Genomic DNA, 26378 nt, shown 5'->3' with positions numbered 1-26378 from the left:
CTGATCCTAATTTCTTGCCATCATACTCCCACCCCTTCTACTGTCTCTTTAAGAAAGAGGCTGGTCATGGTGGCAAACTCCTATAATCCCAGCACTCTGGGAGGCTGAGGCAGGCGGATCTCTTGAGGTCAGGAGTTCAAGACCAGCCTGATCAACGTGGAGAAATCCCGTGTCTACTAAAAATACAAAATTAGCCAATTGTGACGGCACATGTCTGTAATCACAGCTACTCGGGAGGCTGAGGCAGGAGGATCACTTGAACCTGGCAGGTGGAGGTCTGGCCTCAGAAAGCTCTTTACAGAGTAGTTGGGATTGGGTACGCTGGCTCATGACTGTAATCCCAGCACTTTGGGAGGCTGAGGTGCCCAGATCATGTTCGGTCACAAGTTCGAGACCAGCCTAAGCAACATAGTGTAGGCCCTCCTATAAGTCACTTTCTCTACCAGGCACATTTTAAAAAATTTAGCCAGGCGAGGTGGTCCATGCCTGCGGTCAAGGTATTCCAGGGGCTGAGGCGGGAGGATTGCTTGAACCCAAGGAGTTGGAGGCTGGAGTGAGGGATGATCGTACCACTGCACTCCAGCCTGGGCCCCAGAATGAGACTCTCAAAAAAAAAAAAAAAAAATAGTAGTTTGATGATCTAAGGCAAAATGGCGAATATCAAATATCGAGTACAGATTTTATGAGATGAACTCAGAAGAGTTCATTTGACCCCAGGATGGGTTTGTGGGCCATTTGCCTTGCATTGTTTTATTTATTTATTTATTTTGAGACGGGGAGTTTCGCTCTTGTTACCCAGACTGGAGTGCAATGGCACGATCTCGGCTCACTGTAACCTCCACCTCCTGGGTTCAAAGCAATTCTCCTGCCTCAGCCTCCCGAGTAGCTGGGACTACAGGCACACACCACCGTGCCCAGCTAATTTTTGTATTTTTAGTAGAGACGGGATTTTACCTTGTTGACCAGGATGGTCTCGATCTCTTGACCTCGTGATCCACCCGCCTCGGCCTCCCAAAGTGCTGGGTTTACAGGTGTGAGCCACCACGCCCGGCCCGGCCGACGTGCATTGCTTTAAGTGGAGGGTGGACTGATGGTAAAGTAATAAACGTGTGTGTGTGTGTCTGTGTGTGTGTGTATTGGATTTCTTTTTGTCTTCCGTACTTTCCTTCTTTCGATCTCTACTGTATCAAGTAGAATAACAGCTATTCAGGAAGAGCGGATATTATTTGGCTGACAGCAGCAGAACTATTTTTTTGCAGCGCTGGACTGTAACAACCTTTCCTACATTATCCCTGTGTGAAAGTTCAAAGAAGTGTGGCTTTTGCTGGTTTCCATAGTGTAGCGGTTATCACGTTCGCCTCACACGCGAAAGGTCCCCGGTTCGATCCCGGGCGGAAACACTTGTGCCTGTTATTTTCAGGTTTCGCCGAACCAGCAATTCTGGTTCCCTTCTTTCTCTCCCGCCTTTTAGAGATTTTTATGATATTTAAAAAGTGATTTCAGGCCGGGTGCGGTGGCTCACGCCTGTAATCCCAGCACTTTGGGAGGCCGAGGCGGGTGGATCACGAGGTCAAGAGATCGAGACCATCCTGGTCAACAGGGTGAAACCCTGTCTCTACTAAAAATATAAAAATTAATTGGGCATGGTGGTGCCCGCCTGTAATCCCAGCTACTCAGGAGGCTGAGGCAGGAGAATTGCTTGAACCCGGGAGGCGGAGGTTGCAGTGAGCCGAGATCACGCCATTGCACTCCAGCCTGGGTAACAAGAGCAAAACTCCGTCTCAAAAAAAAAAAAAAAAAAGTGATTTCAAAATAAAAAATTTAGGCTGGGCGCAGTAGCTCACGCCTGTAATCCCAGCACTTTGGGAGGCTGAGGAGGGTGGGTCACCTGAGGTCAGGAGTTCAAGACCAGCCGGGCCATCATGGAGAAACTCCATCTTTAAAAACAAAAAAAGAAAAGAAAAGAAAATGAGAATTGCAAACCGCTAAAAGAAAATGGGAATTGCGAACTGACAAAATAAAAGAAAATGAGACTTGCAAACTGACAAAAGAAAAGAAAATAAGACTTGCAAACTGATGAAAGAAAAGAAAGTGAGACTTGCAAACTGAGAAGAAAACATGCGTTGGCCGGGAATCGAACCCGGGTCAACTGCTTGGAAGGCAGCTATGCTAACCACTATACCACCAACGCCAGGACGGAAAGCGTTGTTTCCGTATATCCTTAATAGGGGGAGTCATGGGCTTGGCTGAGCGATACCAAGTCACGCGGGGGTGTTTCTCCCTACCGCACCAGAAGATGTCGCTCTTGGGCGTTCTGCGCCTTAGGCACCCCGGCGCCGCTCTGCGGGGTCACCCCCAGCGCCGCGGACGTCTTGGTACGTGCCTAGAGGTGTCCAATCCCAGGCCGCCGCCTGGGCCGCTCAACTTCCGGGTCAAAGGGGTCTTAGCCGGCGGGTCCCCCGTGTCCGCCGCCGCTGTCGTCCCCCGCGCCCGCCACTTCCGGGGCCGCAGTCCCGGGCATGGAGCCGCGAGCGTGAGGCGCCGCTGGCCCCGGGACGCCCTGCCCAGCCCGGCCGCCGCCCCGCGCCCCGGTGAGCATCGCCCGCGCGCCTCGTCCCGCCCCGGCCGCGACCCTGAACCCGCCATTGACCGGCCTCGCCTCGGCTCTGAGCCTGCACTCGCCATTGCCCGGCCTCCTCGCACCCTGGCGCCGTCACGCACCCGTCCCTGGGTCCCTCCGGCCCCCTGCCTCGTTTACCCTCCGCCCTGGGAGCCCCTCCACTTTCTTTCCCTCCCGGATTCCTGCGCTGGCCAGGCCACCTCCCAGTTTCTCCCTTTCCCGGCCCGGCCTCCCCACCCATCCCGTTGCTCCCCAGGCTACCCGGCCCTGACCCCATCCGGGAGTGACCGCACCCAAGAACGCCCTCGCTGCTGCAGATCTTGACACCCTCTCCCCTTCCGTGCGGGCTCTGGAGCTCCCGATCTCCCTCTCCCCATCCCAACGCTATGTGTGCACAGAGGCCACTGCCCTGGACCTGCATCCTGTCATCACCCCTTTACCCCTTCCTCCCACCTTCGCCCCAAGGCTTGGTCTCTCCCGACCCAGTCCCACTTGATCCCTCTATTAAGGGCATCCAGAGACCGGTTTTCCTGCCGCGGCATTGGTGGTGTGGTTAGCATAGCTGCCTTCCAAAGGGCCGGCCCACAGGGTCCAGCCCCTTCTCTCAGCCTCCCTTCTCTGGCCTGTCCAGCCGCCCACCTTCTTCCCACGCAGCCTTAGGCCAGCCCTGACACTTCCCTCTCCAGGCTGCCTCTGAGCCATTGAAAGTGGGCTATGCCCTTCTCCCCCACCCCCTGGTCTTTCCCTGGGGCTCCCTGAGGAAGTCACTTGTCTCCGCGGCAAGAACCAACCTGCTTTCGAGTAGCTGGGACTAAAGCCCAGGAGGTGTGGACTGTAGGCACCAATCCCTGCATTCCTCGGCTGGGTCCCGGGGGAATCAGGACCCGTGGGATGGCTTCTCTCCCAGATTCTGTCCAGGGCATGGAGGCAGTGCTGCAGGGATTCGAGGCAGAGCTAGAATGTAGCCAGGTAGAATCAGGCCTGGCAGTCTGCAGCTTCTGAGTGGAGGGGGGACTGAATGGCTGGCTAGTGCTTCCATTAACCTGTCACCTTCATGACACGTTTATCCTATCAAGGTCTGTGTCCCACGCCTGCAGCTGGAATGGAGGCTCCCTGGACCCTTTAAAAGGTCAGTTGTGCTGGGGTTTGGCAGCCAGGAAGGCTGGGGTGGGGGCCGGTGGGATTCCTTTGCCTGCTGTAGAATATAGAGATTGGCAGGAAATGGTTTTTTGTGGCTCTGGGTCGTTGTCTTCCCCAGGGCAGTGGCTGCAACTTTCTGTGCGCCACTGAAGGCTTTTATTTTTACCCCTGTACCCCTCTAGCTGCCCCGGGAGGAACTTTCTGAAGGGTTCTGGGAGAGAAAGGGGAGAGTGCTGATTTCAGCAGGATTTGGTGGAGGGGTGGCTTTATCCCCTTCGCTGCCTGAGCTGATCGGTAGATGGTGAGGATTCTGGCTCTGGATTCTCCCCCTTAGATTCTTAGAGAATTCTTAGAGAGTCCCCCTTAGCTGGATTCTCCCCCTTTGTGTGGTTTTGAGGAGCTTGTTGAGTCGGCGCTGTGTGTTAAAAGCCGTATGTGTGTGGTCTCATTTAATCCTGTCGGTGGCCCCAGGGGTAGATACTGTCATCCCGTGTTCAAGTGGAAGCTGGCAGAGGTTCGGTGACTGCCCCAGAAGTGGCAGAGTTAGGATTTGAACCCTCTCTCTGACACCAGAGCCCACGCTTTTCACCGCTGGACTGAGAGTGCAGCCAGTGCTGCTTCATGGTAATTCTACACTTGACCTCTTCCATTAGATGTGAGACAGTCTCAGTCTGTCACAACCTCTACCTTCTTGGTTCAAGTGATTCTCCCGCCTCAGCCTCCTGAGCAGCTGGGACTACAGGCAGGCACCACCACGCCCGGCTAATTTTTGCATTTTCAGTAGAGACAGGGTTTTACCATGTTGGCCAGGCTGGTCTTGAACTCCTGACCTCAGGTGACCCCCCCCCCCCCGCCTCCCACAGTGCTGGGATGACAGGTGTGAGCCACGGCGCCCGGCTGGCCCTTCTTCTTTAAGCTTTTGAGGAACTGCCTGTCGTGGGACCTGATTTACCTGAGAAGGTAGTTGGGCATCAACCACACAAGGGGTCCCTTCGACTTTAGACAGCATCCAGGAAAGGACAGCGGCTTCAACCTGAAATGCTTTTCGAGGGCCAGGCACTGTATGGGCTCAGGTAGTGTGCTGGGACCAGGATAGATGTGGCCTGTCCTGTGGAACTGACCTTCTGGTGCTTAGTGCCCCCTCACCCACAGTGGGGTTTCTCAGCCTTGGCACTGTGACATTTAGGGTTGGCACGGTAGGGGGTTGAATAGCATCCTTGGTCTCCACCAGCCACGTGCCTCCCCGTACCGTCCCTGTCGTGGTAACCAAAACCGTCCCCTAGGGGGTCCAGTTATCCCCAGGCGAGGCCCCCTGGCTTAGGGGATACCGTGGACCCCAAGAGACTCCATGTTCCCTGATCTGCTCAGGTCCCAGGAGGCTGCACACATTGAAATCCTCACCCTGAGTAGGGAGAAAGGAGGTGAATCCCAGGAGCTGGGTGTCCCCCTGGTTTAGAATGCTGATCCCATGGGAAGTTTATCCCAGTATTAATATGAGCATAGAAGTTGAACTCAGGTTTCTCCCCGAGTAATGGATGCAGGGGTCTCCGGCTTGGCATTGCTGAAATTTGGGGTGGATCTTTCTTTAGTTCTTTCTCTGAAGAACTCTCTCTGGGGTGGGTCATCCTGGGCTCCACCCACTCCATGCCAGGGGCACCCCAAGTTGTGACAGGCATAAACATCCCCAGACACCACCCAGTGTCCCATATGGGGGAGGGGGCGAATCACCCCCAGCTGAGAACCACTCTCCCAGGGGAAGGGGAGCACAGCAACGATGGTCCAGGCCGTCTTCGCGTCTGGGTGTAGTGATGGGGCAGTCAGGTAGCATCGTCAGATGGGGCACTCAGGAAAACCTCTGAAGAGGTGATATCAGGACCTGCAGGGTAAGAAGGATCAAGGAGCTGGCATTTCAGGCTGAGGGGCGTGCCGTCTAGACCGCCATGTGCTGGGAAGGAGTGGGTGTGTTGAGGGACAAGAAGGAGGCCAGTGTAGCCAGAGGTCGCAGTCAAGGGCAAAGCGAGAAGCCAAGGTCACCAGGGCCATCAGGAAGCATCCACAGTGAGGAATTTTGGATTCTTCTGTTTCCGGCAGGTGCCCTGGGGTGGTTTCCCGGGACTCACTTGAAATTCCCAGGGAATTTCACAGAAACCTCCTGTTGAGAAAGATTCGAGTCTCTGGCAAATGCCCTAGAGCCTGAAGCATCCATCATCCCTTCACAATGTGCTTGGCCTCAGGATGCTCCTCGGAGGCTTAGAGCGGCCTGGAGACATGGGGAGGGGGGAACAGGGGCAGGAGAACCCACTCCCCACCTGCGCAGGTGGCAGCCCTGTGGTCTCTCTTTCCGCTCGCCCGCAGGCACCCCTGCCCTCCTGAGGTCAGCTGAGCGGTTAATGCGGAAGGTTAAGAAGCTGCGCCTGGACACGGAGAACACTGGAAGTTGGAGAAGGTGAGGCTGGCCTTGGAGGCCCTGATGAGTGGGGACGTGGCCCAGCTTCCGGAATTCCCCAATGAACTGAGATCTGGAAGGCCCCTTCTCTCCCTCTCCCCTGGCTTCCCCCGCACATCCCCATGTCCCCAACGCTGTTCTGGTTATTTCAAGCGAGGAGGCGTCTTGTGCAGGGTCTCCCCTCAGCACTGTGGACGTTGGGGCTGTAGTGTTCTCTGGGGCGGGGCTGTCCTGGGCACTGAAGGGTGCTGAGCAGCGTCCCTGGCCCCCGCCCGCTCCATGCCAGAAGCTCCCTCAACTGGGACAACCACCAGTGTCTCCAGATACCACCAAGTGTTCGCTGGGGGCAGAATCACTCCTGGGTGAGAACCACTGACCTCACTGGAAGCTTGTGGGTTTCGGGGTCCAAGGGATTGGGGCTCCACTCCCCTTCTTCATGGGGTGACATCGGGCAGGACGTTCAGCCTCACTGCGCCCGTTATTTGGTCCTGAAAGTGAGGAAGACCTCGGAACGGAAGAGCTCTCCTGGAGTCGGCTTTGGATCGAGTGCAGTTAGACACGGGCCCCGGGGCAGTCAGCGAACTCCACGTCTCAGGCCCCAGCAGGAGATGCACAGGCGGCAGGAAGCCCTCAGCCCTGCGGACCTGCCTCAGTAGAGGGTTTCTGTTTGTTTGTTTGTTTTTTGAGATGGAGTCTCGCTCTGTCGCCAGGCTCAAGTGCCGTGACTTCGATCTTGGCTCACTGCAACCTCTGCCTCCCGGGTTCAAGTGATTCTTGCGCCTCAGCCTCCTGAGTAGCTTGGCTTACAGGCATGCGCCACCACACTTGGCTAATTTTTGTATTTTTAGTAGAGATGGGGCTGCTCCATGTTGGTCAGGCGGGTCTCAAACTCCCAACCTCCAGTAATCCTCCTGCCTTGGCCTCCCGAAGGGCTGGGATTATAGGCGTGAGCCACTGCACCCAACAAGACCCCATCTCTTAAAAAAGAAAAATTATAAAAGGCGATCACAGATCTGCCACCCGGCCGTGACAGAGACCATGCCAGGAGGTCTGGAGCTGTTTGCTGGTGGCCTCACAGGCCGCACAGGCACCTAGCTGATTGGCTGAAGGAAGGCGTAGGTAGGCTTGAGTGAGTGGCCTGGAATCCGCTTTCATCTCTGCAGCTGTGTAAACTCTTGACTCCCCTGAGCCGCAGCACAGAGTGGCGCTAGGTGGAGAAGGCTCTGCGCAGGCTCGCCTCCCTCCCTCGCTTTCGCCAGCCCCTCCGCACTCCGGGCTTTGCCTCCAGGAAGAAGAGAGGGGAACGCAGAGGGCCGGGCTCTGGCACCAAGCTTCGGCCTGTCCGGAACCTCAAGCTAAAGTGTCTAGCCACCGCCGGAACATTCCTGGAAGCTCCTCCCAATGTTTCATTTCGTTTCTCATCTCCGGGATCGAGTTTTTGCTTCTTGGGCTATCTGTGGTGATCAGAGGCAAGATGGTTTTTATTACTGCTCTTTGCTATGGAAATAAGCCACGTGGGTCTGTAAGCGCTTCCGGCCAGGCTCTCAGCTTATGGGTGCCTCTAAAGGTCACATGTTTTTTCCTTTGCTGCCATGAGCCAGGCTTGAACTGGGGCAGCACAGCATAGAGGGGTGCCTAGGCCACTGAGAGGAGCCCCCGGGCTCGGTTTTCTGGACCAGTTGCCGGCAGTGGTTGTGGCTGTGTGGGTTCCTTTTTTTTTTTAACACACAACTTTGCTGAGATGTGTGGGTTCCTGAGCGTTCAGGTGGTCCTGCTCCCAGCCCCTGCCTAACACTGCTGGTGGCTCCCTGCTGCCTTGGAGAGGGACCGCAGCTCTGCAGTGGGCAGGGACGTCCGGTGTGTGGCCTGAGAGCCCTGTAAGTGCTCATGTCCTTTGGTTCGTGTCTTCATTTCGGTCTCAGGAGGAGGTGAACCAACGAACCGTGCTCCTTCTGGCTGGAGGGCAGGACACGCTGGCCCTGCCTGGATGGAGCAGATGAAACGGGAAGCATTTTCCGCGGTCCTTTCTTGGGGCCCACGTTGGAGGAGTGCCTCTGGAAATCAGCCCACAGCCGTGGTACTCAGAAGCTGCCTTCCCACGGCCCTGCCCCAGGGGCCTTCTGTATGTCCAATGCTGAGGCGGCCTCTGCTCTCCTTGGCTTCTGGGACCCTCCCACAGGACATGGCTGTCTCAGAGCATGGCACAGGAAGCTCTCTGGGCTATACTGTGGCCTTTCCTGCAGCAGTTGCTGAGCTTGTCACACAGCAGCTCAGAGGGAGGCCAGGGTCCAGGCGGCCTCCACCAAACCCCTTTTGCTCATCCACTCGGCTCTGATTGGGAGCGAGTTCCAGTACCCTCCCAGCCTCAGTTTCCCCACCTGTAGAATGGGCTGTCACAGCCCAGCTGAGGTGATGATTGCAGGGCCTGATCTTTTGAAGGCGCTTAGTGACATCCTTGTGGCTCTTTCTCCCCTTCCCTCTCAGAGCGGGCTGGGGTCCTTTCTCTGGCAGTGGTCACCCTGTGGGGTCTCCCCCTTGGCAAGAGGCAGAGCCTTCCGGGAACTGGCACGCCGCAGATTCAAGGCGGCCCGCTCGTCTCTGGTCCCTGCTGTCCACTCCCGCGGGTCTTCCCACTTCCTCCAAGTGAGCAGAGACTTCCCCAAGCCAAGCTGTTGGTCCTGGAGGACAGGCCTTCCGTTAAGGTCGTCAGTCACCTGGAGCCTGCAGAGGGAAGTGAGACCAGCCCCACTGCCACCCTTTCTAAACCACTGGCTCTCACAGAACTGGGTCATCACAGCCATGTTTAGATTTCTCTAAAACAAATATTTGCCTGGCCGGTCCAGGCAGGTCGAAGAGTGTGCTAAGTGGCAGGAGTGGAAGTTGGGGTGGTGGGCACCGTGACCCAGCAGCGCCTGCTCTCGGTGGCTCCTCTGCGCACCCGGCATGTCCCGAGTGGGAGGAGAAGGTGGGATGCCGTTTGGGGAAGGGTGTGCACACTCGCCCTCTCACCTGCGTCTCCCACATCCGCGAGGCTCTGGCGCTTCCAGTGACAGACAAGTGTCTCCCCAGCTGGATATTGAGCCAACGGCACAGGTGACTGGGATGGCTTTTCATTCCTTAACGCCCTGGCCTCTCTTGAGACCCAGCGTGTCTCCCAGCGGGCTCAGTGAAAGCGAGTCATTCCACAGTGCTCCACTGCCTGAGGTTCTGGGAGCACAGCTATGAATGGGACAGACGGGGAGGCAGGGGTCCCACGAATAACCGCTGTGAGGAAGGTGGGGGAGGGGGACAGCCAGGTGGCGTGTGGAAGATGACTAGAGACCGGCTTCAGTGTGGATGGTTGTGAAAGCTTTCTGAGGGCCTGCCAAATAATTAAGCTGAGATCTGATCAGAAGTTGATCAGGAAGGCCGGGTATGGTGGCTCACAGCTGTAATCCCAGCATTTCCGGAGGCTGAGGCACGTGGATTACTTGAGGTCAGGAGTTCGAGAGCAGCCTGGCCAACATAGTGAAACCCTGTCTCTACTAAAAATACAAAAAAATTAGCTGGGCGTGGTGTTGGATGCCTGTAATCCCAGCTACTTGGGAGGCTGGGGCGGGAGAATCTCTCGAACCTGAGAGGCAGAGGCTGCAGTGGTCCATGATCACACCACTGCACTCCAGCCTGGGTGACAGAGTAAGACTCTGTCTCAAAAACAATAACAGTGGCTCATGCCTGTAATCCCAGCACTTTGGGAGGCCGAGGCGGGTAGATCACAAGGTCAAGAGATCGAGACCATCCTGGTCAACATGGTGAAACCCCGTCTCTACTAAAAATACAAAAAATTAGCTGGGCATGGTGGCACGTGCCTATAATCCCAGCTACTCGGGAGGCTGAGGCGGGAGAATTGCCTGAACCCAGGAGGCGGAGGTTGCGGTGAGCCGAGATCGCGCCATTGCACCCTAGCCTGGGTAACGAGCGAAACTCCGTCTCCAAAACAAATAAATAAAGTAACAAGAAAGTACATATATGGTAAAGAAGTTAAGCGAAGTGAGAGAAAATGTGCTCAAAGCATGTGCGGAGGCCCTGCACTGCAAAGGATCTTGGCCTGTTTGAGGAGCTGGGTGAAGGTTGGTTTGGCTGGGGCACGGGGACAAGGAGGATGAGATTCAGGGGCTTGGCAGGGGTCGACAGCAGCCTTGAGGTGGTGGTGAGGACTGGTTTTGTCACAGGGGCTGTGGGAAACCAGGAAGGGATTTAAATGATGGGGTTTCAGCAGTAGATGTGGAACGTCCTGGTGGGAGGCGGTTTCAGTCATTCAGCCAAAGCCCAGCATGGTGGTTCACACCTGTAATCCCAGCAACTTGGGAGGCTGAGGCAGGAGGATTGCTTGAGGCCAGGAGTTCGAGACCAGCCTGGGCAACATAGTTGAGACCCTCATCTCCAAAAAAAAGAAAGTTTTTATAACTTTTTTTTTTTTTTTTTTTAAAGGTGGGATTTCACCATGTTGGCCAGGCTGGTCTCGAACTCTTGACCTGAAGTGATCCACCCACCTCGGCCTCCCAAAGTGCTGGGATTACAGGTGTGAGCTACCACGCCTGGCAGAAAGTTTTTAAAAATCATTCATTCAGCCAGGTACTGTTGCTCACGCCTGTAATCCCAGCACTTTGGGAGGCCGAGGTGGGTGGATCATGAGGTCAGGAGATGGAGACCATCCTAACACAGTGAAACCCAATCTCTACTAAAAATACAAAAAGCTAGCCGGGTGTGGTGGTGCGCGCCTGTAGTCCCAGCCACTCAGGAGACTGAGGCAGGAGAATCGCTTGAACCCAGGAGGCGGAGGTTGCAGTGAGCCAAGATCTCACCACTGTGTTCCAGCCTGGGCGACAGAGAGAGACTCCTCAAAAAAAAAAAAAAAATCATTCATTGGAGAGGCGATGGTGGCTTGGGTCTTAGCAGCATTAGTGACATGAAGAGAAGGGGACCACCCCAAGAAGAGTTTAGGGGATGGGGAGGGTGGCACGGGTGCTGCTCGCCTGGAAGAACCTGAGTGTCTCACAAGGGGCAGCGTGGGGGCAGCACCGTTCTCTCTTCTCATGGTCTTTGCTCCATCCCTGCAGCTTCTCGCTGAATTCTGAGGGTGCTGAGAGGATGGCCACCACCGGGACCCCAGCGGCCGACCGGGGCGACACAGCCGCCACGGATGACCCGGCCGCCCGCTTCCACGTGCAGAAGCACTCGTGGGACGGGCTGCGGAGCATCATCCACGGCAGCCGCAAGTACTCAGGCCTCATCGTCAACAAGGCGCCCCATGACTTCCAGTTCGTGCAGAAGACGGACGAGTCCGGGCCTCACTCCCACCGCCTCTACTACCTGGGTAAGCTGGGCCCTGCAGGCCGCCTAGGCGGGGGCAGCGTCTGGGGCCGCGGTTCCCTGGTCCTTTCTGTTCCTAGAGGTCCGCAGGAGTCGGAAGATCTGCTCAGGTGGCCAGGCCTTCGGTGTGCCGTCCTTGAAGGCTCAGCCACAGATGGCTGTGACCACAGAGAAGGGCCGCCACGGGCTGTGAGGGGACATGTCCGGAGCGTCAGATGTGCAGGCAGCCCCGCTGCTCCGTGTGGCCGGGATACCGTGGCTCGAGCTGGCCCTGTGGCTCTGAGCCCGGAGATTGTTTCCAGTGCTAGTCAGCCGAGTCCACCCCCTGAGTCACTTCCCAGCCACCTGGTCCGGGCTGGGTGGGGCTCGTGACAAACAGGACTGGGCTGAACCATTCCCGGAGGGAGTAGGGAGTAATTCCAGGATGAGCTCCACGCAGAGGTGCGTCACACAGGATCCTGAGGCTCCGGGAAAGCCGCCCAGATGCGGAACCGGGTCTGCCATGGGTGACAGCACAGGGGAGCCTGCCACGTGCTTGCAGCCCCTGCTGCAGGCCCGGGGTCGTCACTTCCTCCCCTGGGCGTGTGCCTGCATGTGGCTCCTTCTGCATCGTCCGCAGTGCCTCAGGGGATTGGGCTCCCCTGCACCACGAGCACTGTTGGAGCCTGGGTTAGACTGCACGTCCTCCAGTAGCCTCTGTGGCCACTACGGGCCTAGCTCCCATGAGGTGGGCCGCGGATATCAACGCTGCCCACTGCTAGCAGAGGCCTTAAGAACTGGGAGGAAGGACACCTTGGAGAGATCAGGCAGGCCCGTGTCTTTGAAAGCAGCGTGACACACAACTGGGGACCAAAGGCAGGGCCTCTCCCACTTGGCACCATGGGCATTGGACCCGGATCGTTCTCTGAGGTGGGGTCGTCTTGGGCACCGCAGGGTCCTGAGCAGTGTCCCCCACCTCCACCCACTTCATCCCAGGAGCAGCCACATCCCAGTGGTGACAACTGCAGATGTCCCCCAGACATAGGGATGGGGCGGCCCCGGGATGCTTGTCCAGGCCGGCACACTCATCCCTGGGACTCACAGGAGAGCCCTCAGCCCCTGAGCCCAGACCCGTGTGTGCTGTGGCCCCTGCCAGAGCTGGAACTGGTAAATGGGCATCGTCCTCTGCCGGAGGCTGACCACGTGCTCGCAGCAGTGACCGAGGTGGACACCAGGCGGTCACCCTCTTCCCGCCGTCAGCGCAGGCTCTCTCCACAGACTGGCTTGTGTGGAAATCACATGCTGGTTTGGCGGACAAAGAATTTAAAAGGAATAATCATCCGAAACTGGGATCGGCAGGTGACAGCCATCTTCAGAAATCAAGTTTTCGTGGTCCCCTTTAGTTTCCTGATGTTTTTGGCTGTTCCTAAGCTACGGCAGGAGAGTCACCGTGACAGAGATCATACGGCCCGTGTGCCCGAAAATATTTACTGTCTTTCTTTTATTTCTAATTTTTTTAGAGATGGGATCTCACTCCATTGCCCAGGCTGGGAGTGCGGTGGTGCCATCACAGCTCGCTGCAGCCTGGAGCTGCCTGGCTCGGGTGATCCTGCTGAATTCAGCCTCCCACGCAGCTGGGACTGTAGGCATGTGCCACCATGCCCAGACCATTTTTTGTATTTTTTTTGTAGAGATGAGGTTCTGCTGTGTTGCCCAGGCTGCTCTTGAACCCCTAGGCTCAAGTGATCCTCCTGCCTCAGCCTCCCAAAATGCTAGGGTTTCAGGTATGAGCCACTGCACCCGGCTTGGCCCTTTAAGAACGCTGGCCGACTCTAGGAGAAATGACTGGAATGCCTTGAGTTCCAGTTACCCAAGAGAGCTTGGCTGCTACGACCACAAGTGCCTGGACCAAGGCTGCCGTGGGCCACTGCCTCTCTTTTTCATCCTGCAGTTCCGTGGCCTCATGGGCCCCTCATGCATGTCCACGGTCTCAGGCCACTTGCTCCCACTGGGGTTGCTGTCCTGGTCAGGGTGCTTGGAGGAGTTTTCTGTGGCTGCCACTGTGATGAACGGTCTCTGGGTTAGTGCCGTACAGCAACAGAAAGTGATTCTCTTCTGGTTCTGGAGGGCAGAAGTCCAAGATCAAGGTATCATCAGGGCCACACTCCCTCCAGAGCCTCCGGAGGAGAACCAGCCCTGGCGTCTTTTAGCTTCCGGTGGCAGCCGGCATCCCTTGGCTTGCGGCCACAACATTGGAACCTCTGCCTTGATGGTCACATAGCCCCTTTCTCCTCCTCCTCTTCTGTCTGAAATTTTCCTCTGCCCCCCTTTTTTGTTTGTTTTGTGTTGAGATGGAGTCTCTGTCACTCAGGCTGGGGTGCAAGTGGTGCGATCTCGGCTCACTGCAACTTCCGCCTCCCAAGTTGAAGCGATTCTCTTGCCTCAGCCTCCTAAGTAGCTGGGATTACAAGCGTCTGCCACCACACCCAGCTAATTTCTGTATTTTTAGTAGAAGTGAGGCTTTGCCATGTTGCCCAGGCTGATCTCAAACTCCTGTCCTCAGGTGATCCGCCTGCCTCAGCCTCCCAAAGTACCGAGATTACAGGCATGAGCCACTGGGCCTGACCTGCCTCCCTGTGATAAGGACTCTTGATGCTGTATGGCTCACTTGGGTGATCCAGGATCATCTCCCCAGCTCAGGAGCCTCCAATCCCAGCTGCAGAGGCCTGTCTCTCTATGTAAGGTCGCCTCCACACCCAAGCTCCAGGATGTAGACACCTCTCTGTCAGGGCCATCATTCAAGTCTCTGCGAAGATGCTTAAAGGGACAGAAACTCTCCAAGCTAGCTGAGCCATGAAGCACCCCTTGGAGTAAAGGGAGGGGGTGTCTTATGGAACCCAAGAGTAGAAATCCCCGAGGACCTCAGGAAGCAGTGCCTGGGAACCGCAGCATTCCAGAAACCAGGCATCCGTCCATGTGTACCTCTCCACGGATCCACCCCACCTCGCTGCTCACCTGCTCTCCGCAGCCCCTCCACGGCCCCCAGGATTCCATGCCTCAGGTTCTAGTCACCAGCAGAAACAGAGGAGCTTTCTCCAAGTTTCCAGGACAAGGAATCAGATTGACTTTGCGTAGATGAGATTGTGGGGTCGCGCACGTGGGGCTGGGGCTGGCAGGTCTTAACAGTATACAGGAGGTGCTGAGGCCTGGTCCTAGTGGGCATGAACTTGGCAGAGACCCCAGAATGTACCTAGAGCAGCTCAGACATCAGACTGCCCCTTTTGGGGTGACATTCACCCTTCAACTAATCCAGTCTGTCACTTAGCCCTGTCAGGGCAGGCTTGAGCTCACATCACATACAGATTCTTGGGGCAGGCCTCCCTACAGCCCCTGAGTAAAAATAACACTTCTTAGCACTAGCCCAGCGTCCAGACTCCAAGGCCAGGCCTGGCCTGCTGCCAAAAGCATAGGACTCATCCCCTCTGCTCCTTCTGGGGACCTGTGTCCTCAGCAGGCACCAGGTTTGTTGTGGGGCATGTGGAGCTAAACACTGGGGCCCCCCGGGAGGGCTCTTTCGGATCCATGTAGTGAAGCCCCCAGTGTCCAGCTAGCGGGACCAGCGGGGAAACGTGTGGTTCCTGCTGCCAGTAAGGTGGGCTGGGGCCAGCTCAGGTTCCAGGCCTGACACTGCAGCACTGGATACGCTTCTGTCCCATGCAGATCAGCCTCTCCCAGCTGCACACAGTGACTTCTGTGGCTGGAGGAGGCCGCAGGGTTCCAGGCAGCTCTGGAGCTCCCTCAGAAGGGAAAGCAGGAACTCTTGTCTCCGGGCACTCCAGGCCAAGATCCAGGGGAGAGCCCCAGCCCTGTGTGGATCACAGTCCCCCGCCGGGCCAGCCAGTGGGGCCACAGTGCACGGTGACGGGAAGTGGTGTTTGCACAAGCCTGGGTCACCGGGGCGTGGGTGGATGGCAGGTTGGCAGCGGGCGTGTTTGCAGGGGCAGAGCTGGTGAGGAAAGTCCCAGAAGGGACGGGTCAGCAGAAATCCACAGCTCTTGGCGGGCATCTCCAGCCCTTGCCTCAGAGGCCAGTTGTCGCCATCACGGTGCCACCAGCAGCTGCCCGAGGAATGTGCTGGCAGGGCCATTTGGTGATCACTGATTAATCGGCCTGGAGGGAGGTGGCCCCAGCATCCTTGGCAAGGCTGCGGCTTTGGCTTCCAGTTTGGAAGGCTCCAGCTCTCCTGGAGAGTCCCCGTGGACCAGGCCGCCCCAAGTGGGACGCAGCTACCTGGCCCCTCCCATCCCTCCTCCTGGTCCAGGGTGCTTTTAAAATTGAGATGTCATTCACATTGCACAAGTTCACTTTCGAAGGTATGCAGCTCAGTGGGCTTTAGCCTCGCACTCACAGAGTTGTGCAGCTGTTAGCCCTGTCCACTTCCCGAACATTCCACCATCCCAAAAAGCAATCCCATCCCCATCAGCCATCACTCCCCAGCCCCGGGCAACCATGATCCACTTCCTGTGTCCGTAGATTGGCCTGTTCTGGGCATTTCACTTGAATGAAATCACATATCACTTGACGCTCATCCCCACGGGCGGCCAGATGGTTAGGGTCCCCGCAGCTTCCAGGGCTTGTAGAGATTGTGTCATGTTTCCAGCACTTGGGTTCTTTTGCTCACTCCCAACTCTCTGCAGGATTTTTCTCCCTCCCATACACGTCTCACTGCACTTTGCATTTTTTGTAAATCCACTTTTTTTCTTTTTTGAGACGGGAGTTTTGCTCTTGTTACCCAGGCTGGAGTGCAATGGTGCGGTCTTGGCTCACCACAACCTCCGCCTCCTGGGTTCAGGCAATTCTCCTGCCTCAGCCTCCCAAGTAGCTGGGATTACAGGCACGCGCCACCACGCCCAGCTAATCATTTGTATTTTTAGTAGAGACGGGGTTTCGCCATGTTGACCAGGATGGTCTCAATCTCTTGACCTCGTGATCCACCCTCCTCAGACTCCCAAAGTGCTGGGATTACAGGCTTGAGCCACCGCGCCCAGCCTTTTTTTTTTTTTTTGAGATGGAGTTTCACTTGTTACCCAGGCTGGATAGCACGATCTCGGCTCACCACAACCTCCACCTCCTGGGTTCAGGCAATTCTCCTGCCTCAGCCTCCTGAGTAGCTGGGATTACAGGCATGCACCACCACGCCCAGCTAATTTTTGTATTTTTAGTAGAGACGGGGTTTCATTCACCACGTTGACCAGGATGGTCTCGATCTCTTGACCTTGTGATCCACCCGCCTTGGCCTCCCAAAGTGCTGGGATTACAGGCTTGAGCCACCGCGCTTGGCCTATAAATCAACTTTAGAAGGAATCCTGTACATCTAATCTTTTTCTTACGTGCGTCTTTCCATCACTACTGTACTTCACAAGCACACTCCATCACGCATGGGAAACTTGTGTTCCTTGCCACAATCAGAAGTTGCTGTTTTTTTTTTAAAACAATAAACAAGAGATTTGGGTCTCTTCCTGAGCCGGCACTCAGCAAGGAGAAGGCCACATTCAGTTTGAGCGCTAAGATCGTGAAGCCCAATGGCGAGAAGCCCGAAGAGTTCAAGTCTGGCACCTCCCAGGCTCTTCTGGAGCTGGAGATGAACTTGGACCTCAAGGCTCAGCTGAGAGAGCTGAATGTTACGGGGGCAGCCGAGGCAACTGAAGTTGGGGGTGGCGGGAAAGCTGTCATCTTCGTTCCTGTTCCTCGACTGAAATCTTTCCAGAAAACCCAAGTCCAGCCAGTAGGCGAATTGGAGAAAAAGTTCGGTGGGAGGCATGGTGTCTATCACTCAGAGAATTCTGCCTCAGCCAACTCGAAAAGCCACACAAAAGATGAGCAATCGCGTCCCAGGAGCCACACTCTGACAGCCGCGCACGTTGCCATCTGAGGGCTTGCTCTTCGCAAGCGAAATTGTGGGCAAGAGACTTCATGGACCTGGATGGCAGCGGCTCACAGAGGTTCATTTGGACGAAGCACAGCAGAGCAACGTGGAACATGAAGCTGAAACTTTCTCTGGTGTCTGTAAGAAGCTCACGGGCAAGGATGTTAATCTGAATTCCCAGAGTTTCCATTGTAAACAGACTATGACTAAGTCAAATATATGTTCACAGTAACGAACAAGCAAACCAGCCGGTGCCGTGGCTCACCCCGCAATCCCAGCACTTTGGGAGGCCGTGGCGGGCGGGTCAGGAGGTCAGGAGTTGGAGACCTGTCTGACTGACATAAAATACAAAAATTAGCCGGATGTGGTGTCCTGTGCCTGGTATCCCAGCTACTCAGGAGCCTGAGGCAGGAGAATCACATGAACCCAGGAGGCAGAGGTTGCAGTGAGCCGAGATCCGAACCACTGTACTCCAGCCTAGAGACAGAGCAAGACTCTGTCTCAAAAAAAGAAGAAGCTTTTATTTTGGGTTCAGGGGTATGTGTAGCTTTGCTACATAGGCACGCTTGTGTCACGGCTTTGTTGTACAGATTGTTTTGTCACCCAGGAACTAAGCCTGGTACCCAATAGTTTGGTCTGCCGCTCTCCCTCCCCCACCCACCACCCTCCAATAGGCCCAGAGTCTGTTCTGCTCTGTGTGGCCGTGTGTTCTCATCATTTAACTCCCGCTTATAAAGTGAGAGCATGGGGTATTTGGTTTTCTGTTCCTGCTTAGCTTTCTGAGGATAGTGGCCTCCAGCTCCATTCTGTGTCCCTGCAAAGGACGTGATCTCATTCTTTTTTTTTGAGACGGAGTTTCGCTCTTGTTACCCAGGCTGGAGTGCAATGGCGCGATCTGGGCTCACCGCAACCTCCGCCTCCTGGGTTCAGGCAATTCTCCTCCCTCAACCTCCCTAGTAGCTGGGACTACAGGCGTGCACTACCATGCCCAGCTAATTTTTGTATTTTTAGTAGAGACGGGGTTTCACCATTTGACCAGGATGGTCTCGATCTCTTGACCTCGTGATCCACCCGCCTCGGCCTCCCAAAGTGCTGCGATTACAGGTGTGAGCCACGATCTCATTATTTTTTATGGCTGCATAGTACTCCGTGGTGAATATCTGCCCAATTTTCCTCAGCCAGTCAGCTGTTGATGGGCATTTAGGCCGGTTCCATGTCTTTGCCGTTGTGAATAGTGAGAAGCTTCTGTCTCATCCCACTGAACCCACAGCTGCAGTCACCCCAGAAGCAGCAGCAGGGGAGTTCCCACAAAGGCGTGCCCTCTACCATCCTGAGATGGGGCTGGTTGGGATTCCAAAACAAGGAACCGTAAATGCCAGGGGAATTAGTCCAAAGCATTTCCTAGGCGGCCTGTGCAGGGTGGGCATCAGAGTCCCTGAGACAGGCATCGGAGAAAGTGCATTCTCTACCCCGGGGTGTCCTCAGCAAGGAGGTCAGGGTGTGGAATCGATGTGAGGGTTGAAGGATTTTGGCTCGGGGCCGGGGCTGGGAATGTCCTAGGCCCTGGTTCAAGCCTGCAGGGAGAAACCTGCAGCTGGCTGGGCCACAGAGGTCAGGGCACTCCCCCTGTGGTTCTCATTCAGGACACACAGAAAGCAGGGGGAACTGGGGGAGCCTGCAGCTGCTTGTGACAATAAATAAAAATGGCACAGATACTATTTATTAAGCACTAATGCCAGAGGCACTCAGCTTGTGACCTTCCTGTTCTCCCCTTCTTAAAAAAGCAAGTGAGGCTGGGCACGGTGGCTCGAGACTGTAATCCCAGCACTTTGGGAGGCCGAGATGGGAGGATCACCTGAGGTCAGGAGTTCAAGACCAGCCTGGCCAGCATGGTGAAACCCTCTTCTCTACTATACAACAAAATTAGCAAGGCGTGCTGGCAGGCGCCTGTAATACCAGCAGGAGAATCGCTTGAACCTGGGAAGCAGAGGCTGCAGTGAGCCAAGATCACACCACTGCACTCCAGCCTGAGCAACAGAGCGAGGCTCTGTCTCAACAACAAAACAAAACAAAACAGCAAGCGTGTATGAGGAGTTCCTGAAAAGAGGACAGCACCAATCCGAGGCTCAACCTGGAGAGACTCAGGGTTGAAAGCAGAGGGGCCCACGGAGGGGCCAGGCTCCCGGGTGTCTGTGACTCGTCGTTTGCTGCGTCATGTTTGTGGGCTGCTGGGTAGCTTTACGCTTGGAGGGGCCCTCCTGGTTTTCCAGGAGAGAGAAAACCGAGGCTTCCTGGGGATTACCATCCTGCTTCTGCCGTTCGCCTTGTTAATGAAAAGGGTACTGCCTCCAGCAAATCTAAGACACGACCAGTTGGCAGATACGCAGTGCTTTTATCTGTCACTAAGAAACGATTGCACCTTCCACAGCAAGACCCATCCCAAGCTCAGAGATGCACGTACGTGGAAAGCCACGGCTTGCTGATGAAATAGGCTGATTTTGCATTGCACCAAGCGCTCCACGCTTCTCACCTCATGTAACCCACCCAAAGCCCTCACCTGGCAGCTCTCACTGTGGTCATTTGCTGCGGAAATCACCCCTGGTTTGAGGTCAAGGGTGATTCTGCCCTTGCAAGGGACACTGGGAGATGTCTGGGGTTAGGTGCGGTTGTCACGACTGGGCGGTGCCCCTGGCATGGAGTGGGTAGAAGACACGGATGCTGCTCAGAGCCCCACAGTGCCCAGAACGGCTGCGCCCCGGAGGATCATTCAGGCCTGAATGTGGTCAGGGGCGAGGCTGGGAATACTGGACTAGGCTTACGCTTCCCCATTTTTTTTTTTTTTTAAGACAGAATCTTGTTCTGTCACTCAGGCCGGACTAAGACGCAGTTTTCCCCTTGTTGCACAGGCTGAAGTGCAGTGGCACTGTCTTGGCTCACTACGGCCTCTGCCTCCCGGGTTCAAGCAATTCTCCTGCCTCAGCCTCCTGAGTAGCTGGAATGACAGGCATGTACCACTGTGCCTGGCGAATTTTTGTGTTTTCAGTAGAGACGGGGTTTCACCATGTTGGCCAGGCCGGTCTTGAACTCCTGACCTCTAGTGATCTGCCCACCTTGGGCTCCCAAAGTTCTGGGATTACAGGCTTGAGCCATGGCACCCGGCCCTCATTCCTTTTTGACAGTTTTTCCTTTCTTCTAATTCTACATCAATTATTCTTGTCCTCTGCAAAAGCCTTGGTAAAGTAGGGCCTTGGAGAGCTGAACCCAACCTGCTGAGAGCTGGTTCCTGTCCCTGACTGGCCGCCTTGTTCTCTTGTGTGCGATTTCTTTTTCTTTTCTTGGCGCGGGGAGGTGACAGGACCTCGCTATGTTGCCCAGGCTGGTCTCAAACTCCTGGGCTCAGGCACTCCTCCCGCCTCGGCCTCCTAAACTGCTGGGATTACAGATAAGAGCCACCGTGCCCAGCCTCTGCATGCTGTTTCTTTGGTAATTTAGGCCATGAGATTCGGCAGAAACATCTCAGGTGGAAGGCCCTCACTCCCTACATATGCAAGCCCAGGATCCATCGCTTTCGAGGAGGGCTGTCCCGCCAGCAGCCTGGCAGAATGTGCCAGAAGCAGAGGGAACCAGCTGGGCCCAGCGGCAGGGAGCCAGCAGTGTGGCTGAGGGTGTCTCCCCATCCTGAGCCAGGGCACCCGTTCTAGGCGTTTCCTTTCTCCCCGCAGGGATGCCATATGGCAGCCGGGAAAACTCCCTCCTGTACTCCGAGATTCCCAAGAAGATCCGGAAAGAGGCTCTGCTGCTTCTCTCCTGGAAGCAGATGCTGGATCACTTCCAGGTGAGCTGTACACTTGGGCCTGGGCCCTTCCGTGGGCGAGGAGGTGGACAAAGGCCAGCCCCGAGGGCTGCACGCGCCTTCTGTCGCCTCTCCCGCCCCGCCTGCTCTGAGTTCCTGCAAACCCTCCGTGCTCTGGACTCTGGCGGGTGGGTCTTCCCTCCCCACCACCTGTACTCAAGCTGCAGAGAAGCTCTTCCCAACAGCATCACTGAAGGTTGGGAATCACCTCGGCTCGAGGCCCTTGTAGAGAGCCGTTAGCCGTTCATCTTAGCCAGCGTTGGCTCTGGGGATGGTGGAGGGAGGAAAGTGGTTTTTGCATTGGCATGGTTTGTGGTTGATGATTGGGAGGCTGAGGCAGGAGAATTGCTTGAGCCCAATAATTTGAGACCAGCCTGGGGAACACAGCAAGACCCCATCTCTACAAAAAATAAAATTAGGCTGGGTGCAGTGGCTCACGGTTGTAATCTCAGCACTTTGGGAAGCCAAGATGGGTGGATCACGAGGTCAAGAGATTGAGACCATCCTGGCCAACATGGTGAAACCCTGTCACTACTAAAAATACAAAAATTAGCTGGGCGTGGTGGCGGGTGCCTGTACTCCCAGCTACTCAGGAGGCTGAGACAGGAGAATTGCTTGAACCTGGGAAGTGGAGGTTGCAGTGAGCCAAGATCGCGCCACCAAACTCCAGCCTGGTGACAGAGCAAGACTCCATCTCTAAATAAATAAAAATAAAATTAGCCAGGCCTGGTGGCGCTCAACTTGTAGTTCCAACTAATTGGTAGGCTGAGATGGGAAGATCGCTGGAACCTAGGAGTCCAAGGCTGTGGTAAGCCACAATTAGCACTGCACTCCAGCCTGGGAGACAGTGAATCCGCTAAAATAGTAACAATGTAACAATAAGATAACGTAACATAGTAACAGCATAAATGTAACAATGTTACAATGAAGATACCTAACACTGTGGCTGAGATCATGACACAGTCCCACTTTCTCCACCGCTGGTTCGGTGGCCCTCACTTTAGCCTGTCTGAGCCCCCAAGCCAGCCAATGTCCTTGTATTTATGCTGCTTTTGATTCTGTTTTTTTGTTTATGTTTTTATTTTTTTGAGATAGAGTCTCACTCTGTCCCCGTGGCTGGAGTACAGTGACTTGCTCTCCGCTCACTGCAACTTCCACCTCCTGGATTCTAGGGATTGTCTGGCCTCAGCCTCCCGAGCATCTGGGACTACTGGCACACACCACCACACCCAGCTAATTTTTGTATTTTTAGTAGAGACGGGGTTGCACCATGTTGGCCAGGCTGGTCTCAAACTCCTGACCTCAGGTGATATACCTGCCTGGGCCTCCCAGAGTGCTGGGATTGCTAAATCGAAAGCTCTTGGTGGGAAGGGATTGTGAACAGGGTAGGAGTGAGGGGAGGCTACATGAGTGGCACTAGGGACCCAGAGAGAGTACTCCGTTGGTGTGGGGCAGGGGGCAGCTCCTCCCAGGGGCCCCCATCTGCCGTGGAGAGGGTCTGTGGGGAGGGAACTCGGGAAGTGAGGAAACCTCTGGCCTCAGAGCCTCCCCTGCCACCTCCTAGGACACTCAGCCAGTCCAGCAGGGCCAGGCTCTGGCAATCTTTGGCCACCCACCAGGTCCGGGGCTCCGGCACCCAGTTCTGCGCAGGACAGGAAATTCTCTCTGGCGAGGCCCAAAGGCAGATTCCCTGGCATCGCCCAGGCACCAGGTCTCTGCCCTAGCCAGTGGGGGATCCTCTTTGCCGACTGACACTGCCCCCACCCCTCGCTGCGCCCCTCCCCTATGTTTCCAGGCCACGCCCCACCATGGGGTCTACTCCCGGGAGGAGGAGCTGCTGAGGGAGCGGAAGCGCCTGGGGGTCTTCGGCATCACCTCCTACGACTTCCACAGCGAGAGCGGCCTCTTCCTCTTCCAGGCCAGCAATAGCCTCTTCCACTGCCGGGACGGCGGCAAGAACGGCTTCATGGTGAGCCCCGGGCCTGGCTGCGTGCGGGGGCGGTGTGGCGGCCCCTCCCCCTGAGCCAGGCCTGTCTATCCTCAGGTGTCCCCTATGAAGCCGCTGGAAATCAAGACCCAGTGCTCAGGGCCCCGGATGGACCCCAAAATCTGCCCCGCCGACCCTGCCTTCTTCTCCTTCATCAACAACAGCGACCTGTGGGTGGCCAACATCGAGACGGGCGAGGAGCGGCGGCTGACCTTCTGCCACCAAGGTGGGGCCAGCCCTCCTGTGCACGGCCACCTTCCAGAAAGGCCCCGTCGTCCCCATAGCCAGGGTCTTCCCATATGCACCCCAACAGCAGGCCATCCTCCCGGGCAGACCTTTTGTGCCCACGTGTCTCCCAGGAAGTCCAGGTATTCCTGCCAGCTCTGTGGTTTTCTTTTCTGTGTTTTTTGAGAGAGAGTCTTACTTTGTCACCCCGGCTGGAGTACAGTGGCATGATCTTGACTCACTGCAACCTCTGCCTCTTGGGTTCAAGCAGTTCTCCTGCCTCAGCCTCTCAGTTAGCTAGGATTACAGGCACCCACCACCACGCCCGGCTAATTTTGTGTGTGTGTGTGTGTGTGTGTATTTTTAGTTGTGATGGGGTTTCACCATGTTGGCCAGGCTGCTCTCGAGCTCCTGACCTCAAATGATTCACCCACCTCAGCCTCCCAAAGTTCTGGGATTACAGACGTGAACCACCACGCCCAGCTGCTCTGTGGTTTCTTTGCTGTAGGCGCCGGCCCAGCTGCAGTGCTCTGGACCCTCTGCCAGGCACCCCTGTGCGCTTCTGCCCCTGCATGCCTTCTCCTCCACCCCGCCTGTCCAGCCCCATCAAGTCAAGGCCATATCTCACCTGCGTTCTGCGTTCTCCCCACTCCCCTGCTCACCAGGTTTTGAGTCACTGCGTTTTCCATCCTGTAAGCCGGGGCCCCACTTTCCAAACCTGGGTAATCGACAATGTCCCGAGACCGTTTTTTTCTTTCTATTTTTTTTTTTTTTTTTTTGAGACAGTCTTGTTCTGTTGCCAGGCACCAGGCTGGAGTGCAGTGGCATGACCTCGGCTCACTGCAAACTCCGCCTCCCGGGTTCAAGCAATTCTCCTGCCTCAACCTCCCTAGCAGCTGGGACTAGAGGCACCCACTGCCACACCCAACTAATTTTTTTTTGTATTTTTAGTAGAGACAGGGTTTCACCATGTTGACCAGGATGGTCTCGATCTCTTGACCTCGTGATCCGCCCGCCTTGGCCTCCCAAAGTGCTGGGGTTACAGGCGTGAGCCACCACACCCAACCCTTTTTTCTTTTTTTTTTTTTTTTTTTGGAAACAGTTTCGCTCTTGTTACCCAGGCTGGAGTGCAATGGCACGATCTTGGCTCACCGCAACCTCCGCCTCCTGGGTTCAGGCAATTCTCCTGCCTCAGCCTTCCGAGTAGCTGGGACTACAGGCACGCACCACCATGCCCAGCTAACTTTTTGTATTTTTAGTAGAGACAGGGTTTTACCATGTTGACCAAAATGGTCTCGATCTCTTGACCTGTTGATCCACCCATCTCGGCCTCCCAAAGTGCTGGGATTACAGGCTTGAGCCACCGTGCCCGGCTCTTTTTTTTTTTTTTTAGATGAAGTCTTGCTCTATTGCCAAGCTGGAGTTCAGCGGCTCGATCTGGGCTCGCTGTAACCTCTGCCTCCTGGGTTCAAGCAATTCCCCTGCCTCAGCCTCCTGAGTAGCTGGCACTATAGGGGCGAGATGGAGTTTCACTCTTGCCCAGGCTGGAGTGCATTGGTGCAATCTTGGCTAACCAAAACCTCTGCCTCCCAGATTCAAGCAATTCTCCTGCCTCAGCCTCCTGAGTAGCTGGGATTACAAGTGCCTGTCACCTTGCCGGGTGAATTTTTATATTTTTAGTAGAGACAGGGTTTTGCCATGTTGGCCAGGCTGGCCTTGAACTCCTGGCCTCAGATGATCCACCCACCTTGCTCTCCCAAAGTGCTGGGATTACAGGCATGCGCCACCATGCCCAACTACATTTTTTTGTATTTTTAGTAGAGTTGGGGTTTCACCATGTTGGTCAGCATGGTCTCGATCTCTTGACCTTGCAATCCGCCCACCTCAGCCTCCCAAAGTGCTGGGATTACAGGCGTTAGCTACCACGCCTGACCTTGGGACAGGCGTTCTCCATGTTGGCCAGGATGGTGTCAATCTCTTAACCTCGTGATTCGCCTGCCTCAGCCCCCCAAAGGGCTGGGATTATAGGCGTGAGCCACCACGACCAGCCCAGAGATGTTTTTAGATGGCCCACTTGGGCGTGGATGCTCCTAGTGTGGCAAGGCATAAGTGGAGGCCAGGGACACTGCTCCACACCCTGCCATGCCCAGGACAGCCCCACCCCAGAGACCAAGTGGCCCCAGTGGCCCCAGTGTGGGTGGGGCAGCCCTGCTTGAAAGCAGTCAGCTCTGAGCTCTCCCCTTCTCACCCTCTCTCCTCCTCTCAACCCCTGTCCCTCTCACTCCCTCTTTTTCCCTCTCTCTCCCTTTCTGTCTTTTCCCTTCTTCCTCGTACTCTCCCTCTCTCTCCCTCCCTCTCCCTCTCTCTCTTGTGCTGTCCTGGAGCCCCTGGCCATCCCCGACGTCCCTTGCTGCTCATCCCTTGTCGATGCTCTTCCTCCCTCTGCCTAGGTTTATCCAATGTCCTAGATGACCCCAAGTCTGCGGGCGTGGCCACCTTCGTCATACAGGAAGAGTTCGACCGCTTCACTGGGTACTGGTGGTGCCCCACAGCCTCCTGGGAAGGTAGGGCCCTTCCATTTCTAAACTGGCCCCCACAAGTGCTTGTCCTGCTGGAACCAGACTGTCTTCTTCCTGCCCTTCACTCCTTTCACTTCATATGACCTCCACAGTCTTTCCATCAGGCATGTAGAGGGTTCCTTTACGACTGGAGACATTGCTGCAGCCCTAAGAGGGCACCCAGTTCAGCCCATTGCACCCACGTGGCCACTTCCCATGCTATTTTATGCTGGGAATAGCCCTGCTCTGATTCCCACTGCACAAGGCAGGAAACTGAGGCCCACAGTTGGGA

The 26378-nt window shown here is 55.8% G+C and overlaps 1 protein-coding gene and 2 non-coding genes across 9 annotated transcripts in view; 2 read left to right on the top strand and 1 right to left on the bottom strand.

Annotated features, from left to right (window-relative positions):
- The first annotated feature begins 1327 nt into the window (after positions 1 to 1327).
- On the top strand, positions 1328 to 1400 carry TRNAV-CAC (transfer RNA valine (anticodon CAC)). Its single transcript has one exon. It is a non-coding gene; the product is annotated as a tRNA-Val (tRNA).
- Positions 1401 to 2119: 719 nt separating this feature from the next.
- TRNAG-UCC (transfer RNA glycine (anticodon UCC)) lies at positions 2120 to 2191 on the bottom strand. Its single transcript has one exon. It is a non-coding gene; the product is annotated as a tRNA-Gly (tRNA).
- A 279-nt stretch (positions 2192 to 2470) lies between these two features.
- DPP9 (dipeptidyl peptidase 9) overlaps positions 2471 to 26378 on the top strand; it is a 51982-nt gene continuing 28074 nt past the window's right edge. For 4 of the 7 annotated variants that reach the window (XR_013531258.1, XR_013531256.1, XM_054250222.2 and 1 more), the window contains exons 1-8: positions 2471 to 2591; positions 3697 to 3749; positions 6116 to 6206; positions 11306 to 11562; positions 21186 to 21298; positions 23112 to 23285; positions 23361 to 23529; positions 25979 to 26092. Coding sequence is in view for 4 of the 7 variants with exons in the window: in XM_054250222.2 (XP_054106197.1) it covers positions 6151 to 6206; positions 11306 to 11562; positions 21186 to 21298; positions 23112 to 23285; positions 23361 to 23529; positions 25979 to 26092 (883 nt within the window). In the remaining 3 variants the exon portion in view is untranslated. Of the gene's footprint in view, positions 2592 to 3696; positions 3750 to 4231; positions 4385 to 6115; positions 6207 to 11305; positions 11563 to 21185; positions 21299 to 23111; positions 23286 to 23360; positions 23530 to 25978; positions 26093 to 26378 lie in introns of all 7 variants that reach the window. The other 3 variants (XR_013531257.1, XM_078361600.1, XM_078361599.1) reach the window with 1 other exon arrangement.

This window comes from Callithrix jacchus, chromosome 22 (assembly GCF_049354715.1).
Source record: "Callithrix jacchus isolate 240 chromosome 22, calJac240_pri, whole genome shotgun sequence".
Lineage (NCBI taxonomy): Eukaryota > Metazoa > Chordata > Mammalia > Primates > Cebidae > Callithrix > Callithrix jacchus.
Note: the sequence above shows the minus strand (reverse complement) of the source record. Positions and strands in the feature narration are given on the sequence as shown.